The following is a 19,378-nucleotide window of genomic DNA, read 5'->3' as shown; positions in this document are numbered from 1 at the left end:
TATAATCTCCACCAGGATACATTGCCCCTATTGAGGTATAAAAAAATGTATGTATCTCCTGGTGCACGTTGCCTGTTTAAGGGATATCTGCCACATTAATGTCTTTCTTTCTATTGAAATTGTATATGATTTATACTTTATATATTTTTTTTATTTATTTATCTTTTATTTGTGAACTGGAATGACTGGTTATTTGTATGATCTTTTAAATAAAGAAAAATAAACGAGCAGAAAAGTAGTAATAACTCTCCATGGATTTATAGCAACACTGCCAGTCATTACATGTACTGTGATTATTGCTATGATTGAGAGGGGTGCATGTTTTGGAGGGAGTGGCTGTCACACACACCGGATGTGCACCCTTCCCTTCCTCCTCTCGGCCGGGGTTCGGTGCATCTTCCTTCCGGCTTGCCGAAGAAAGTTGAGGGAGGTTCAGAGAGAGAGGCAACTGGGCTTTTCTTTTTTTTAACACAATGGACAGCCAGGGAAGGAAAGTGGTGGTCTGTGACAATGGGACCGGGGTGAGTTCACTGCTCTTCGGTGATCAAATCAATCCGTGTTGAAAGCTTTTTAATACGTCTCCGTTATGTCGAGCCGATTTGCTGAAACAGGAAGTGGAGAGGCTGTCAAAGCTAAAGCTAAGCTAGCGATAACTGGGTGGATAAGCTAGTCTGTTAGCCTGCAAATTTTCATTCATACAAACCCCCGACACGGAAACAGCGAGTAGTAGAGCCGCTGCTGCTTATTTAATGTTAAAAGCTGAATATATACACACAGCTCTGATTCATCTTTAAACCAACCTCATATTTACATTTTATTACAGACGAGTAGCGGCTCATTTGGTTGCTAAACTACAACAGCTAGCCTAGCCTGCTAGCTCATTTGGTTGCTAAGCTACAGCAGCTAGACTAGCAATCAAATGAGCTGGTTTATTCTACGTCAGTCAATGATGCACTTTGCGATGCATACTACATTTGCAGATTCACTTTATTTGCTTGACATTTTGTTAGATTATTAAGATTAAGATTTTGTACAGAAATCTAAAAACCCTAGCTGTAGGTGTAAGGGAGGCTAGTTAGCTTTTAGGCCGTGTCAGGGTTAATTAAGGAACCACTTTTATGTTTTCCTGTTCAGCAGCAAGCAGCAACTTCCCGGATAGATGTGGCTTTTTTTTAGACTACAAAGATCACTTCGCTTAAGTCCTCCCAATTCTGCATTCACTCCCCATATCAAGAGTAAAAGATTGTTGCATCGTTTTATTTGGATGAATGAGACATTAAAGGACTATTTCGTAATTCTTTGTGCGGTCTTTAAGCAACAATCTGGTGCACAAATGAGCTATGAAATAGGTTTTTTGTTCATACTGGCCATTAGGAGACCCTTTCATAAAGCACCTTTTTATGTAAGTGATGGGGCCACAACATCCTAACCTCTTTCACTGTTCATTTGTTGTTATAAAACAGACTTCTTAAAGAAGTTATATTTAGAAATAGTACTATGGAAAATTATTACCAGCCACCAGCCCTAGTTTGGTCAAATCTACACTGTTGAGGAAACAGTTTGGTGTTTTGATAGTTAATTCAAGGGTGAATTTGGAGGATTTTTTTCAAGCTGCTGTGGTTTGTAGAAAAAGTAAGCAGTTTGTCCCCCAAATCAAAACATACAACATACTTTGCTGAGCTTTGTTTATATTCAGGAGTTACTAATTGCACACAGGTAGCACACAGTCTCTTGTCTCTTATGGAGGTTCAGGGACTTCCTTCCTAAAGCTTGTCAGCAGTAAAGAGGATGTTGGCTCAGCACGTTACTGACTAATAAGGCTTTTTTTGAGATGCGTCTTTTTCAAGCAAAGCAATTCAGCGAATGGAGGTAGAAAAAAACATGTCAAGGTTGAGTAGTCAAGAGGAAGTGAGTCTGCACCACAGTCACTTAAGTCACAAACACATTGTCAGTGCCTCGATACATTCAGTTTCACATCATCCTCTGTAAAAAAAAAAAAAAAAAAAAAAAGGACAGTTTAACTTTGCTTTGTGTGTCTGCAAAGTGGAAAAAAATACAAGGCAGAGTTTGAAGGCTTTTACTGGTAAATTGCACAATCTTTCACTGCAGAGGATAAACTGGTTCTTTTGGTTAATTAATCAAGGTTTATATTGTAACAATTGCTACTGACAGAATTGGCTCGCCTCACCTGTTACACATACACTCCTTTTTATCAGGCTCCCTACAGCTGTTGCAGCAGGGCGTTAGTGAACTATGTGCCCTGATTCTTAAAGTTTATTTTAATTTATTTGAGTTAAAAGTTGTTTTTAATGGACCATCTTTGAATTTTCTCATGAACACTGTGACTGTGTGAAGAGTCATTTCTGTGCTTGATGTCATGACACAAATAGAACAAATGCATATGGCAACAATTACTTTATTTCGATCTTACTAAAAGGCAGTAATATAAAATACATGTTTTACTTTTTTGTTGTGAAAATGTAGGTCTTTTAGTTTGATAGGACAAATGATTGACCACATCACACTAGCAAGAAATGCTGTTTGCACTTCCTTTTTCCATGGACAATGAGGTCATGATTTAAGGGTGCCCAAAGTTGACTAACTGTTCAACATTTAGGCAACATTTTAACACTTTCGGGGGCAAGTTAACTATGAATTTTCATGATTAAAACCAATTTAGATGTGATATGTTTTTTGTAAAATGGTTAAATTAATTTGTTGCTATATGGAAACTATATGCAAATATAGAAGTGGTTTGTGTGCATTCAATCTATTGGGCTATAATTGACTTGTATAGGATAAGACTAAGTTTACAACTTTTGATTACATTTTAAAAAAGGGGGAAAAAAACATTTTCATGTATAGTTTGTAATTTCAGACATTTTGTAACTAATGTATTATCTGCTTTATAAATGACACCACTGGAAATCATAGTTTTTAACAGATGGAACTGAAATATCCCTCCCAAATCATATATTGGTCTACTTTTGTGAAGATTTCTGGCCATATGGCAACAATTTACCAACTACTCCCCCTAAAAATAACATTTTAAATACAAAACATATTTCCATTATTTAGGCTATTTTAAGTAATACAAACACATTAAAACATTTTTTATCATGTTCAAGTTATAATTCATTTAATAGGGAGTTCATGGATCGTCTCTGAAGTTTCTCATGAAAACCGACTGTGTGAATAGTCATATCTGTGCTTGTAAAGTGACACAAATAGAACAAATGCAGAAGAAGAGTGTGAACACAAAACCACTGTGGTTGTATGATGTTGCCATAATAAGCGCTACTTTAAAAAAAAAAAAACATAAAACCATCGCTAAAGGAAGGACAAGAATATGTAGCATCTTCTTAGTGAGGGGGGGAAATATGCAACATGATATCAGTATTATAACCTGAGACAGCATATTATTTGAAATCGTCATCATCAAGCTTTAGATATTATCTCTTCCTGGTTTTCTATGCTGCTTTACAGCTCAGTGATAAAATTAAGCGTGGTTTTTAAATATTTAAGGGTATCGCCTACTGCCCTGGAGGCTAAAACAGGTGCTGACAGATGTTCATACAAAGTTTTTGTCATTTTAGCGCAGTGGTTCCACTTTTCTCACGGTTTAAATGCTATTTGAGCCCAACGCTATCAGCAGGATGACGGTGATGTTATTGTTGTCGTATTGCACCCTTTATCTCATCAGTGCTTTAAATGTCAGTCCTCATCACTTCCTCTTTTTCTAATCCCTCTCTCTCTCTCTCTTTTTTTTTCTTAGTTTGTCAAGTGCGGCTATGCAGGCTCCAACTTCCCAGAGCACATCTTCCCTGCGCTTGTTGGGAGGCCCATCATTCGATCGACAGCCAAAGTGGGAAACATTGAAATCAAGGTACGAACTGGTACATCTGATATTCCTGGATTTGAAGGAAGCTAACAGAACAAAGTCAGGCTCCAATTTCACACAAAAGATCTGATATAAATGTATTGGCAGCTCCTGTGAGAGTTCACAATCACTCCTCAAACAATAAATAAAAATAAGATCTTACAGTATCTCAATGCATCCCCTGCAAATATAAAATATTTGCTTAGATGCTGTAATGTGGGTAAAAAATAAGTTCTCTGTCTACCTAAATGTCTGACGGTGTCCTATTATTTTAGCATGAAACCTATCTCTACTTTTCTCTTGTTTTTTCCAATTCTTCTTTTGTTTATTCATCTTTCTTTTATAAATATATATATATATATATTTACCTTCCTCTTCCTCCATGTTTTGTTCCCCCCCCGGTGAAGTAGAATGCCCAGAAGATGGTAAGTTCAGGTTGGTGTGTGCCTCCTGTTCTTGCCTGCTACAGAGAGTTGTGTCATGTTTTGATTTCAGCCGAAAATCTCTTCTTGGTTTGGATTTTTTTTTTCTACATTTGTTTTTACTCTCATCTTTTCTACTCACACAATGACTCCATTCTTCTACATCCCCAACTAGTTTTGTGATTTAAAGTGGCTGAGTTTCAGTGTTGATCTCTAAATGAGTGGCTGACAGTCAGATAGATATACAGGCACCTTACACTAATGCACTCCTCTCCTTAGGCTGAAAGTGTTGCAAAAAATGGCTGTGATGAATCATAGGCCAGCTGTTATCGATGGAGTGCTAAAAGAGATTTTGGACCGGTTCCATTCTCAGAGCCTCTGATCTGCTGCTGCATCCTGACAGCTACACCCCCTGCCTCAATTCTGCTGCTATTTAAGGACTGATATAATCACAACTGTTTTCAGCTAAAAAGAACTTAAATTGCCAGCTGCTGCTACAACGCATGTTGCCAAATGATACATGCTCTAACTCCCTAAATGCATCACAGATCCATTTAGCCTACTGTTACGAAGCAATTAGCATATTTCAATTGAGGACTGTCTACTTCAGAGCATTTCACTATCTGTGAGTGTTTCACCTTTACTGGTGCAGAGGAAGTGTCCACACGGGGGGATGCATGGCAGACAGCTGAAAGTTGGAGACGGAAGCACATCTGTTTTTCTGTTTTTCTTTTTACTTTTTTTTTTTTTTTTTTTCAATCGAGACCACATGGAGGCGATGCCTGTGACTGGTACTTTGTTAATGCCAAAGCACACAGGATGAACCCATAAAATGGCTGCCTTCAGCAGGCTTTTGATGTCTCCAAGTGGAACGTGAGATGCTTGACTGTGTGGCTAACACTGAGCTCTAACCCAACGGTTGTTTACATTGCCAGGCTGCCTTGCATGCAGCTAGCTGGATGGTGCTAAAACAAGTGGTTTACTGTAGCTAGAGGGAAACACAAGTGTTTCCAGGTGTACATGCATGGAAACTAATGCCTTGTTGTGCATGCTGGGTAACTGAATTTATAGTTAAAAAACTACTACTCAGGTGTGATCTAAAGCCATGAATTTATCTGTAGTCATCTGATGATCCAGTTTCTCAGATTTTTACGAGACCAGCATTGCGAGGGCAAGTTAAAATTACAGATGTCATTTTCCTTAAACCAGTTCTCAGTGCTAGGCTGTACTCCCAGTGACTCTGACTGATCCAAACAGGGTTATGGAAGTGGTCAGCTTCTTCTAAATATTTATGTGATTTGACATTTGACCCGTACCTCCAGGATCTGATGGTGGGGGATGAGGCCAGCGAGCTGCGCTCCATGCTGGAGGTCAACTACCCCATGGAGAACGGCATCGTCAGGAACTGGGATGACATGAAGCACCTGTGGGACTACACCTTCGGCCCAGAGAAGCTCAACATTGAGTCCCGCAACTGTAAGATCCTGCTGACTGAACCTCCCATGAACCCAACTAAGAACCGTGAGAAAATCATTGAGGTATGTTGATATTTATGTCTGTGTTGCAGTTTGTAGGTATTTTTGTAGCTGCCTGTTGGGAAAAGGAGAGTTTATGCATATTTTTCTCTATATATATATATATATATATATATATATATATATATATACATACATATATATATATATATATATATTTTGGGGGGAGGCTTTAGTTTTAGAAGTTTTTTGTATTTCCTAGTGAAAGTTACGAGCTGCGTTTAAATGAATACGACCTTCTCTTCTCTGTCTCACTGAGCTGTTAAACTATATTAATCTGCGGTGTTAAATAATAATAAATAGGTCTTTCCTGTCGTACTTAACTGGGCCACTGTAGGTCTACAGTCTCTCTGTGTTGGGTGCAGCTGATGCAGGCTGTGGGTGATTTCCTCAGAGACCTGTCAATCAAGGCAGACACACACCAATAACCCTCTCTAAGCATATATCCCCTTAATGACACGATCCTTTTTAAAAACTTCCACAAACATGTATATTCCAAGAAGCTAGCCAGGATGTAGCAGCCATTTGGGGAAATGCTTTTGAAGTCACTTCTGCATTGTAAAAGAGCCGTTTTGATAAATCTTCTGTGAAATTTTTATTGCATGTCACTTCTGCGCTGTGCTACAGAGAGATCATTTTCTGCATGTGCTGCCACACACACATGGTCTTCCACATCGACAAGAACGAGTTGTACTTGATGTCTGACATGTTCTGCCTCCCCTGCAGGTGATGTTTGAGACCTACCAGTTCGGAGGAGTCTACATTGCTATTCAAGCTGTGCTGACACTGTATGCACAAGGTAAGAAGACACACATGCATGCTCAGGCTGCAAGAACATGAACACATATTTTTCTTTTCCACCACAAGTGTCACCCACAAAGAAGATTCCCCCTATAGCAGGATTATAACCGTTAAATTATTAATAGTTAGTTAGTTAGTTGTTGTATTGCTGCTTCAGAAGTCATCCTACACCGGCTCTGCAGCTTGAAGCTTGAAAAGAGACGATTGTTCATTTTAATTGCAAAAATTTTCTTTCGAGGCAGTGTTTAACTACCACACCTTTGTTAAATACTTTGTACAAAGATTTATTTTATGACTACTTAGTTGCCAGATGATATTCTTAGTGCCAGAAAGTCTAGACAGTCACATGAACATCATTGACAGTTCTCCAGTGACAGATGAATGTTATGACATTGTCTCAGTTGATCTGATGTGTTAAACCCACGTGTGTGCATGTGGGGCTTCAAGCCGCGGCGTTTCAGAATAACTATTTTCAACCTACACAGTATGTTTCAAACACACGCATACCCGCGTGAGGTGTGTGTGCTGCTCTACCGTTTTGTCTCTGACTTTATTACCAACTAGTGAGCCGACATTAACAGTTAATTGTCACATTAGACGTGTTATCTAAGGTTTTGTGTGTTTACCCAGCTGACAAGGCTAACAGTCAGTAGCCCAAAGCACACAAACACACCTAGGTTGGTAACAGTGTAGATTATTAACTCTAGTTTGTGTGTGTGTTTTTTTTTAGGCCTCCTGACTGGTGTGGTGGTAGACTCTGGCGATGGTGTGACACACATCTGTCCGGTGTATGAAGGTTTCAGCCTGCCCCATCTGACGAGACGCTTGGACATCGCAGGCAGGGACATAACCCGCTACCTCATCAAGGTATCCAGTCAGTCAAATCTCAGAAAGATACAAAATAAGACTTAATGTCACTACATCATCAAACTGTACCTGCAGTTCTACAGTCCTGCTTCCATAATAAGGTGTTCAGTGCACATGTTCATGCATTTTTTTATTTTAAAGTTTGATGTTATTAAAGTCTCTTGAAATTGTTATAGTCACGTAGAAGCTTACTGCTTCTTAGAAAGGAAGTTTTTTGTAAACAAACTAAGTATGTATTTATAACAGGGTCTTAATTTTAAGAAGACTTTAGCATTGCCACTTGTGTGAGGTGTTTTTGTTTTGTTTTTTACAATAAGAATATTAAGAGATTTCAATACGAAACTCAAAAGAATAATACTTATATTATATATATATATATATATATATATATATATATATATATATATATTCATCACATTCTCATCACATTCTCTCTGTCCCATGTTTCCCTCTTTGTGTGCAGTTGTTGTTGTTGAGGGGTTATGCCTTCAACCACTCTGCAGACTTTGAGACCGTGCGCATGATGAAGGAGAAGCTGTGCTACGTGGGCTACAACATCGAGCAGGAGCAGAAGCTGGCGCTGGAGACCACTGTGCTCGTTGAGTCATACACGGTAGATAATCACATGTTTTAGTTTTTAAAAACTATAAAACAAATCTACTTACTTTTATATTTGCATTATTTTAATTAAAAGTGATGAAAGTACATGTATGAGGCCAGTGCAAAAGTTACTAGGGTCCAAAATTCCGAGACCTCTTTCCCATTCACTTGAATAGTGTAAACTATTCAGTGTAACTCAGTTGATGTCAAAAACGAGAATAAAGGAACTTGATTATGAATAAAACACATCATTGCTCCTCAATGAAAAAGGGGAGCTGTCATCAGTCTTTTCTGCAGTTTAAACCTGTCCTCGTCCCCTCATCACACCTTCATCACAAAATCTCTAAATCAGAGACAGAAGCATAAGAAAACCAACCAAGATACAGCGAGAGTGAATATGAAGGCTAAGAAAGTTTTTATTTTTGCGATGCAAATGCGTAATAATGGCTGAAACGCTTTGTTTATAAAGTAGTACATTTATATTTTGTTGGACAATATTAAGCAGCTGTTGTCCATTATCGCTTAGAATAGCGACACACTTCCCGCCCTCTGGGGACTCTCACTTTTGTTTATTTTATGTAAAACAAGTTATTTTTTATGCACACCACATGCAAACAAGTTTCATATTTCTGCTTAAAAATAGCATCACTATTGAAAGAATATCCCAAATGGTTTGTTATTCAAAAATAATCAAAACTAATGTGGTAACTAAATCTGTTTCTTCACTGAGTTGAGTAGACTACCACATGCACGTCGTTGGTTCTGCTGGCTGCTTTTAAAGACGGGGCAGTGCTACTGACTAACTTGTTTTCTCTGGGACTCAAACATATGGGGGTGCAGAGCTCCCTCCACTAGACTTGCTTTTCTTTCCAAGGCCCTTTTCCCTGCAGAGCGAACCACAGAATCTAAACGCAGGGTCGTGAAGTCTGTGTTTCTGCACGCCTTACCGAGCACATGTTGTGTCTCAGAGCTCACTGTGACCATGTGTGTTTGGGTTAATGTAGGCGAGTGTGTGTGCGTGTCTGCGTGCATGTGTAGGTGTGTGAACATGTATGTGTAAGTATCATTTTGTGTGCATGAGTGTGCCGAAACAAGGAGGGCAATGTAACTGTGGCCGGAGAGCCCTGAACCGTGCGTTACATCATTTCCTGTGTAGCCACTTTGCGGCGGTGGCTGGGCTCCACTTCCTCCCACTGCCCTCGGCTGAATGAAGCCTTTTTATAGTCGCACACGCATTCAGTCCACTCATTTTGTAGCCTACAACATCTTCGCTTTAACTTTTTATATAAAATATTATCCGAATCTTGAAAGATTTAGTTTTTTTAAGTGCAGGAAAGTTTTTCTGCATCTGAGAACAACTTCCAAAAAACAACAATAGAACAGAACTACTCAAGATTTACACCCTTTATCTCTTTATGTTGAGTAATACATTAAATCCTAATGCTTCAATGGTGTCATGCTCTCTTCTCTTTATTTTTTTTTCCTCCTCTTTTCATCTCATCCCTCCCACACATCTCCAGCTGCCAGATGGCCGTGTGATTAAGGTGGGTGGAGAGCGGTTTGAGGCCCCTGAGGCTCTGTTCCAGCCCCACCTCATCAACGTGGAGGGTGTCGGAGTGGCCGAGCTGCTCTTCAACACCATCCAGGCAGCCGACATAGACACCAGGTGAGGCCGAGGAAAGCAGAGAGAGAGAGAGAGAGAGATAAACACTCGGCTGTCAATAAAGACAGGCAGATGCAGCAATATAAACTCTGCTGGGGGTGTTTCCACTCCCAGCACACCCTGATACAAGACATTAACAAGTTACAGCACACACACGTGCAGATTTAAACATGTCAGCAGTATAAAGCAGTTTCAAACATCGCACTGAATGGAAACGTATGAAAATTTATCTGTGGAAATGTGTAAGAATGGAAAAATCCAAGATAATATACACTAGGAAACACAATACGCCTCTAATTCCGTACTGCTGCAAAAAGATTGATCATTTAGTCCAGGTTAAGTCATCAACTTAAATCTGTAATGTCCTGTAAGTAAATTCCAATATATGTCAACACTTGTGGACTTAAAGTATATGAAATCCTGCCATTTGGGAAGGAAAACTAGCGTTACTTTATTTATATGATTTTAAGATAGTCTCCTCTCTGCCTGTGCCTGTTGTTGGGTCTGTTCCTGCTCTCATTCTCTCTCCGTCTCCCCCCGTCATCAGGTCTGAGTTCTACAAACACATCGTGTTATCAGGAGGATCCACCATGTACCCGGGCCTGCCGTCTCGACTGGAGAGGGAACTCAAGCAGCTGTACCTGGAGCGTGTGCTCAAGGGAGACGTGGACAAGCTTTCGGTGAGAAACTGAGCCTTAACGCCTCGTCTATAATTATAACGTGAAGCATGTTAATGAAGGACTTTGAGCTAAAACTACTCAGATGTGGTTTACAGTATGACTGCGACTTTGACAACTAGGTCATACGTTCGCTCAAATTAGAAATTGGTTAGACTCATTTGCACTGCAGTATGCCACTGAAGTCACTGGTCACTGAAATGAGCTAAAGTCTGGATTTACTGCAGCGGGCCTCTCAGTTTCTGTGAATTAGTGTTTCCAGCTGATTCTCAGAGTTTGTTTAAGTTGGCCTGGGCGGGGTTTCCCACATATGAGAGTGCTGACAGTGCCAGGAAAGGTGCAACCGCCACAGAGAGCATATTTAAGTCAGTCAGGTGCTTTAAAGCGTGGCGAGTAAACTTTAACTGACAACTAGCTGTTTAACTCCCAGTATGATGATGTGAAATCTCACACAGCAGGCATTGCCAGCAGAATGAATTAAACCATTTGATTTATCCACAGCTGCTAATTAAACCATGTCTCTCCCAAACTCATTTGAAATTTTCAGGTGCAAAGTTAATGATTATATGACAACTCAGACCGGTGCAGTGTACATAAACGACCACCAGGTGGTGCCAGAGGCTAACAGACATTATTTGACTTTGACGGTGCACTTAAATAACGAAACGCATGGGGTTCACCTCCCAATGATAAATATTTGTTTTGGAAAAATATCATTACATTTGAGCTCCACCTCAGTGTCCTGAAGACACAGATGATTTTACACAGAACTATTTTGTAAACAAAGGTCTACAGATGACTCATAAGTTTAATAGCAGGTCATTATGTGCTTTACTCTTCTGCCCGCAACTGTGACCGCTTTTCTCAAATTGTTTATCTTGTTTGGGAATGGAGCTCTTTATATGTAGTGTTAGGTTTCCCCCCTACATATATCTTCAAGTAACACAAATGAGTGTAATCTGTTACATGACAGATTTTCTTTCTTCCTTTTAGTTGGGTCCCAAAGACCCTAAATAACTTTTATGCTAAAAAAAAAAAAAAAAAAAAATCATCCTCTGCAGGCTCGAAATGTGTCTGTTTAAAAAGTTTGTACTTCAGATCTGTCACGGAGAGCAGCGGCTGTGGTCGGCTTGAAGTCATTTAGTTGGTTGCAATGGATTCCGATGTTGACAACATTTCACAGTAGGGAGAAGAATTATCAAAACATCCATAAAACTTTTCAAACCACTCCATTTCTCTGCTGCACCACACGCTCCGTCTGATCGGCCCTAAACATTCATATTTGTTGCTGCAACATGGATTAAATTCACTGCCTCCATTTGTATCTTGCACCTTTTTTTCCAGCTGTTTGTTTGTTACTCTCAGCAAAGTTTAGGCAGCTCGCCACGTGAACGACAAACAGAAGCAGCGTCTTTCGCCCTATTTGGTGAAAATATGACTGTTTGGAACATACAGAGACTACAGACAGAGCAGAGAAGTGGATTATCCTGCGGGAGTGGTTTAAGAAGTTTGTATTGATGTTGTGATGCTTTTTCCATAGCGGAAAGTTGTCAGCATTGGAATCCAGTCTAAGTGACATGACTTGAAGCTCACCGCAGCTGTCATGAAGCAACTTTTCATGCTGATTTAAGCGGAGTATCACTTTAAAAGCTGCATTAATCAGCATTTTTTATTATTTTCAACAAATGAGCCAGTGAGTGATATATAATGTGAATGGTGATGACTTGTAGGGTCAAAAATACAGAGAATTATCACCTGTCTGCAGTTCAGCTCCACAGAGTATTTTAGAGTCTTTCAGCTCGTTGTTTTGTTTCACTCTCACTGCTTTCATCAGTGTTAGTTTCAGTCGCAGCAGACAACTGAAAAAGCTCTAAAAAAACAACTATCTTGTGTTTGGTGCTGAGTAGGGCTGGGCGATATGGGCAGAATCAAATATCACGATATTTTTGACTAAATACCTCGATATCGATATTTTGACAATATTGTGTGAAGTGTTTAGCAGCTAATGAGCCAGATAGAAGTTTATGGAGACCAAAAGGAAGCTAAAAGGAGAGCGAATATTGGACTCGTGGCAAAAAAATGACCTCAAATGAATGCTAATGCTAAAAATAATCAATTAATGCTTCATATGTAATGTAGAAATGCTTCATATACTATTAATATCCACTGTCAATATAGCACTTTGAAAACAATGTACATGCAAATTAGTTTGGCATTTCAGTTATGATGCAGTCTTTCAGGTTTGGACTGAGTGTCATTTTTCTCCACACATTAGATCCTCCAGCTGTTTTTATTTCTCGCGTTTCTGACGCTGGTTCAAACAAGCTGCCTCCAGTCCCGGAAATTGGGACAGTTGTTTTTAAGTTTGCCGTGACTGTAATTACATATTTTGATTTGAATACATAAACACCAAGTTATACTTCTGGATCAGGTTTTGATGCAAATCTGTATTCAGTCCTGACTGAAAGTTCACACTGACTAGAAAAACATTAAAGTCTGTCATAACTGAGCTGAGCTGCAGCGTGAGCACAGCTTAAGTGTGCAAGATGTTTCTTTGTTACACAGGGGAGCTCTTACACGTCTCCCTGTCCCTTTGTCTTGTAGAAATTTAAGATCCGAATCGAGGATCCTCCCAGGCGAAAGCACATGGTGTTCCTGGGTGGAGCCGTGCTGGCCGACATCATGAAGGACAAGGACAACTTCTGGCTGACCCGGGAGGAGTACGAGGAGAAAGGAGTCCGTGTGCTGGAAAAACTAGGAGTCACCGTCAGATAAAGCACTGAACGGACAGACCAAACACAACACGCACACGCACACACATACACACACACACACACACAATACATGCACATATTTCCCCCCCCCCTCGCCCCTGTTGCAGAGTATATATCTATTTATCCTTCTTCTTCTTCTTCTTCTCTCTTTCGGCTCTTGATGCTCCTCAAACATCAGAGGGAATCGAGCCGTCACCTCCCTTGCTCTCCTCCTTCTCTCTCTGCCTCTCCTCTCTCCTGGTTTGGGATTGGCTGACCCTTTTTTTTTTTTTTCTTTCCTGCGAAGCCCCCGAGAACCAATTCCATCTTTTGCAGATTTCCACTCAGACCCCTCCCTTTCTTTAACTAGGAATAGAAGGGTTGACGTTGCCCTGCTGATTGTTTTTATTTTTTAAAGTCTGATTTTCAGTCTGGTGCAGAAAGTTAAAAAAACCAGGGCGGGAAAAACGTTAACGCTGCAGCGCGTTTACCTGCCGTGTGATCAAAGCAAACGAGAATTGCTTCTAGTTAGATTCGGCAGGTAAACCGCGGAGACCCAACAACCCGCTGCAGCACCACAGCGAGTGTTTCAGAAAGCTTAGTGTCCTCTCCCCCTGATTTAAACCTCCTGAGGGGGGATAAAATGATGCAAAGTTTATAAGCAAACTCGTAGGTAATATCACAATCAGGGTCCACCACAAACAGCCACGGGCCGCTTTCAGCATCTGTTCCAGGTGAGCGAGAACTGATCACATTTTTATGTCAGTTTTTATAAATGATATCATGACTTTTCTTTTCTGGGAGAGGGATTACTTTTTTTTTTTTTTTGCTTTTACTTTGTTTTTTTGATGGATGTATGAGTTCAATTAATATCTTTAAATTTTTAATTTTTTTTCTCCCCCCCTTTTGTTGCTGTGCACTACTACCATTGTAAATGGAGTGTATTGTGGTAACAGAAGTTCCTCCATGTTTTTATGAAGAATTGATGGTTGATTTATAAAGGGACAAGTACATAAAGAAGAAAAAAAGCCCCTGAGCTTTGACATCAGTTGTGTGACGGTACTTTAGGGTTTTTTGGGGGTTTGGTGAGACAATGATGGTTTCCGGTGGGAGTGATGTTATTTGTTCCTCATCAAACGGGCCTCGCCTCTGCTTCTGCCTCCTCTGTGGGTGTAAATCTCAAGCTGAATGAACGGATGTGAGCTTGTTGTAGCAATGTTAGAGACTGCGGCGACGCTATAGCACCACATCTGTCGTATTCCTTCAGATCCACCAAATCAGAGGCAGCGGCAGGCTGAAGATGATGAACTGATTTGAATCTGGGCACAGAAGTAAAAAAACTAACAAAAAAACTGTATTTTATTGATGTTGAAATGCTGTTGAGAGCATATTTAAATTCTCCAGTCTTTCACTCCCAACGGTCGACTTAAGGAATACTGGAGGCACTTCTATTTTGAGTATGACAAATGTGTATATTTTTTTTTTCCTCTTTCCACGAACTGTATATCCAGTGCCAAGTGCAGTTAATGTTAACTGGATCTCATGTTTTAATGTCTTTTTTTTTTTGTCACTGTTTTTGTTTTTATTTTCCTGTGTTGTTCATAGCATAACTGCCTAACGCTGATTTAAATAAAGAAAAGTGATTTATAAGGATGTTTGTGTCTCACTTTTTTTTAAATTAAATTTGACAATACAATCTGTTTAGTTTAGTGAATTAAACCTTGAATCACTGAAAATCTTGAAATGGGTAGTAAATCTGCTCTATGAATTTTAAATTATTCTGTACAGTTCCTTATTGATAAAGCTATGTTTTTAATTGTGTGGTCTACATACTGTGAAGAAATGCCCGCCACAATTCCTCACACCCTTAAGTAGCATCTCAAAATGTCATGTTTTGTCCGATCAACGCTCCAAATGCCAAAGATATCCAGTTTATAATAGTATGAAACATAAAAGCTGCATATCCTCACATTGAGAGATCTGAATGATTCTTGCCTTGCTTGAAAGGGTTAATTAATGATCAAAATAGTTGTTCATTATTTCAGCTCTCAGTTCACCTGAATAAATATGGGTCATGAACTGAGTCATTTCCAGGTGTTATAAAGGGAAGACAGCCTTGTTGCCCTTTCTGTATGACTACACCATTATTCATTTATGGACCTATTTTCAGTTGCGGTTCCACAGAAATCATTTATGCCATGTACACAAATGAGTCACGCTACCATTAGCAATCTGGCACCACTCAAAAACTTGAAATTGTTATGAAACACAATTCAAAGCCTGTAATAACATGTTCTACCTATTGACCTGTTGCAGCCAGTCGACTAGAGGCGGTGCGTCACTTTTAGGGCTAAGAACAAAAAAAAAGGAACACTTTAAAGATAAACATCAGCAAAATCATTAATTGAGCTGCTTCACTGATGTGATTTCCCAATTGGCATGCAACACATCTTATCTGCTCAATCTCTTCTTCTGTGCTCCACGTGCTGGTTTCATGTTGGAGAAAAGCTTATAAATCAAACAATGTCTCCTGCTGAGCTTGAAGACGCCATTAACGCTGTATAATACTGTAACATGTGTGCAGGGTCGTATGTCTTGACAGCATTGCTATGTGGAAAAACTGCTTTGTTCGTCTCAGAAAACAATAACAATCTGTTTTTTTATGTTCTTGTTTACTTCACTTTTCCTGCAACAGATATCAAAGTGGAGCTATCAGCCATTAAAAATGATGAAGATGATATTCTCCTTTAGCTTGATATTTAATTTGGGATCAGATAGTTCAAGAAGGCAACCTCCTCTTTTCTTTTTTTTTTCACCTACTAAAGTTAGAGTTATTGTAAAGAACTGGAGGTGAGATCAGATGTGTTGATTGATGAACTGTACCAGCAGAGGAGATGATGGAGGTGTGACGGTGACTGAGGCTCACACAGGAGGAGGAGGAGGAGGAGAGCTCTGCGTACAGAGGCCAGAAGGAGGAAGAGGAAATGGAACAGTGGCAGAGGACTGGCGCCACCAGAGGAAGAGGCTCTCTTTCCGTGCCTGAAATAAAGATCTCACCCAGACTCTTCCGGCCTTGTTCCATTTTAATCCCTCGACTCTTGCCACTTCCCTCTAACCCTGAACTGTTACCTCTGCAGCACTGTTTGAAGTTTCCTTCATCACCGACTTGTCAACAGAGGTGGGAAGTAACTAAGGACATTTACTCAAGAACTGTACTTATGTGCACTTTTAAGGGATGGGTACTGAAGCTGAGACTCAGCATTGCCTCTGCTATACCTCAAAGAGAAATATTGTACTTTTCACTCCTCTGTGTTTTTCTGCCAGATGAGATGAGTAGATTTTGCTCTTATCAGATAAATATCTACATTTTTCTCTCAACCAAATGTCAGCCAAACTTTTTATGAACTTGGGCTAATTTTGGCTTGATGGCATCGTGCAGTTCACATGTTTTAAACACAGCACTTAAGTCAAGAATGAACTTTGAACCTCAAAATTCAGCCACAGTCCTTAAAGGACAGGTTCACAATTTTTCAAGTCTGTTTTAAAACAAGTCAGGAGACTAAACAAACATTGTCGAGTTTTTCCTGCCATAATCATTCGTATTCTCTGCAAGAATGTATTTAAAAGGTTATCTGAAACTACTATGAAGCTCCAGTCGTCCAAATGAGTCAAATCAAGTAGATATCTTTCAGCGTTAGTCTTTTTAGTGCCAAAGTCCCTCGTTTGTTACCACACTTCCTCAACAGGGAAACACAGCCAGAGGAAACACAAAGAAGGAATTTGATGCTTAAAAAGACTGTAAATGTGACAGATATCCACTTTATATGACTAACTCAGACTGCTGGAGCCTCATATAAGCTTCACATCTACTTTTAAATGCAGTTTTGCACAAAATGAGCACCTGACTGTTGTTTGGAAACATTATGAACCCATCCTTTAAAGTAAACACCATGACAACACAGGCACACTCCAAACTGATGAAGATCGTGCAATATAATCACAATCTGTGGAACAGCTATGAAACTGACCCTGTGGGGAGTTTTGGAGAAGTTTCTTAACCTGTAGAAGAGCATATGAAATTGTGAGTCTTGTATAGGGTGAAAAACTTCATCTCCAGTTTTTTAAATTTATTTCAGTTTGCCTATATATATATATATATATACATTTATGTGAGTGTATGTTTTAGCATGTAATACATGTTAATGCATCAGTACTTATTTATCCCATTAATAGGACCATAGTTCACTGTCAATACTTCTACTTTTGATCAAATCCGTATCAATGCGTTCAGTTGTACTTCATGGACATTTTGAAGTTTTTAAGACATACAATGGTGACTTCTTGTTTTAATTAAGTACTTTTATATTATGGTATTACTACTTTTACTCAAGGATTTTATCGCTTTTCCAACTTGTGGTTTAAAGTTTGGTTTCCAGCTGCTTTTGCACAAACTCTTACCAGCTAAAACGTTTTCCACAGGGTGGGAGTAGAGAGATGTTTTCCTCCGTAGTCTTAGATGCTTTATCTCAGGTGCAGACTTTCAACTCCTTAACAAAGTATGTTGAAACAATTATGTGGCTCCTTTTAAGATTTACTCCTGCAACATCTCGACCCCGGGCTGGGTTCAGAGAAACACAACAAGCTCAAGTGTTGCAAAAGTAATGCTGACTGGGTGCAAATGTAGCAACAACTCAATGGAGGAAAAGATCCAAATTCTGCCTATCTTTGGACATGAGACCACAGCACAAGCCACCCATTCCTGTAAACTGCACTAGGAAGTGAGCGCCGGTGCTCTGTGCACCCAGAGAGGGGCCACGCTGACCCCATTACAAGAGCAGATATCTTAAATGTTTGCACATGTGGACTGTGATGCTGTTTGCAGCCGTTGAGCTGCTTAGCAGGCCCCCCAAAGCCCCCAGGGACCTTCTTTTTCTTCTCTCTTCTCTCTCTCTCTCCCTCCCCTCCCCTCTCTCGCGCTCCATCATTATCGCCCACATGCTTTTCCAGAGACATCCTGAGTGAAACAGCTCGACGTCCTCGATGGCTATCACATGTTCCTGCTGAGGAGGGAGGCAGCGAGGGAAAGGCATCTTGGAGAGAATGAAACAGGGTGTACTAGGCTGAGGTTTTTTTTTAATTCTTTGTTTTCCTTCATTAAATGCTTTACAAAGAGTTTTGTTCAACAAACTGGAAGTTCTTAATACATAATTATCAACATCAGGGCTCAACTGACCTGAATCTCCAAGTGAAGTCATGGGTGACATCCTTTCTCCGTCTAAAGTTTATTGTTGCAAAGCTTCTGCGTTTGTTTTTAGAGACTTTATATGTGGCTTCAAACTATTTGTTTAATGTTTATGAGTCTGTCTTTGTTCAAAATATACTTTCAATAAACTATTTTAGATACAGATTGAGGGACTTTAATGATCTCGTGACTATTTGGCCACCAAAATGCACTTTGTTATATTTAAAACAAATATCTTTTTAGATTTGCTTTGTCACAGGAGTTCATACTTTGCATTCAGACGGGCTTACAGTGATGCTCTGGGGACGCTCCATGTTGGTCCATCACTTTGGTCCAGATTCAGATATTTCAACAACTAAATGGATTTGGAAATTTGTACAGACAATTACGGTCCCCAGAGGATGAATCCTGCTGCTTTTTTCCTCCAGCGCCACCAGCAGGTCAAGATTTTGATTTGTCCAATATTTTGGATTTTGACCAAATACCTGCAGAACAAATAATTATTTTAGTCATTTTTTTGGTTTCATCTTCTCAAATGTGACCATGTAATGCTTTTCTTTGTCATATATGACAGTTAACCGAACATTATTGGGTTTTAGACTGTTGGTCGGACAAAACAAGACATGTGCTTTGACTCTGGAAAACTATAATGGTCATTTTCAGTACTGTCTGACATTTTATAGACCAAATAATTAATGAATGAATTGAGAAAACTAGAAATACTGGCTCATAGTTGTATGCCTCCACCAAGTAGTAAAGTTGAAGTTTACGTTCACAATGTCCAGACTTTGAAGGAATTTGATTTTTAAAAAAAGGTATTTTCCTTGTATGTTTTTACATGTTTGGCCAATAAAGCTGATTCTGATAGATCACAAAGTTGTAGCCATGACAGTAGACGATGCTTCAGATTTGGATGTTGCTGCAATGAAGCTACAAAC

The 19,378-nt window shown here is 39.6% G+C and overlaps 1 protein-coding gene across 1 annotated transcript; it reads left to right on the top strand.

The window, feature by feature from the left end:
• The first annotated feature begins 407 nt into the window (after positions 1–407).
• Positions 408–14,842, top strand: LOC133992172 (actin-related protein 2-B-like). Its single transcript, XM_062430877.1, has 9 exons — positions 408–521; positions 3,776–3,886; positions 5,625–5,840; positions 6,564–6,636; positions 7,369–7,505; positions 7,969–8,118; positions 9,626–9,771; positions 10,316–10,448; positions 13,050–14,842. The coding sequence occupies exons 1-9, from the start codon at positions 474–476 to the stop codon at positions 13,218–13,220; spliced, it is 1,185 nt and encodes a 394-aa protein (XP_062286861.1). The 5' UTR covers positions 408–473; the 3' UTR covers positions 13,221–14,842.
• Positions 14,843–19,378: the final 4,536 nt, after the last annotated feature.

Source organism: Scomber scombrus, chromosome 12, assembly GCF_963691925.1.
Source record: "Scomber scombrus chromosome 12, fScoSco1.1, whole genome shotgun sequence".
NCBI lineage: Eukaryota > Metazoa > Chordata > Actinopteri > Scombriformes > Scombridae > Scomber > Scomber scombrus.
Note: the sequence above shows the minus strand (reverse complement) of the source record. Positions and strands in the feature narration are given on the sequence as shown.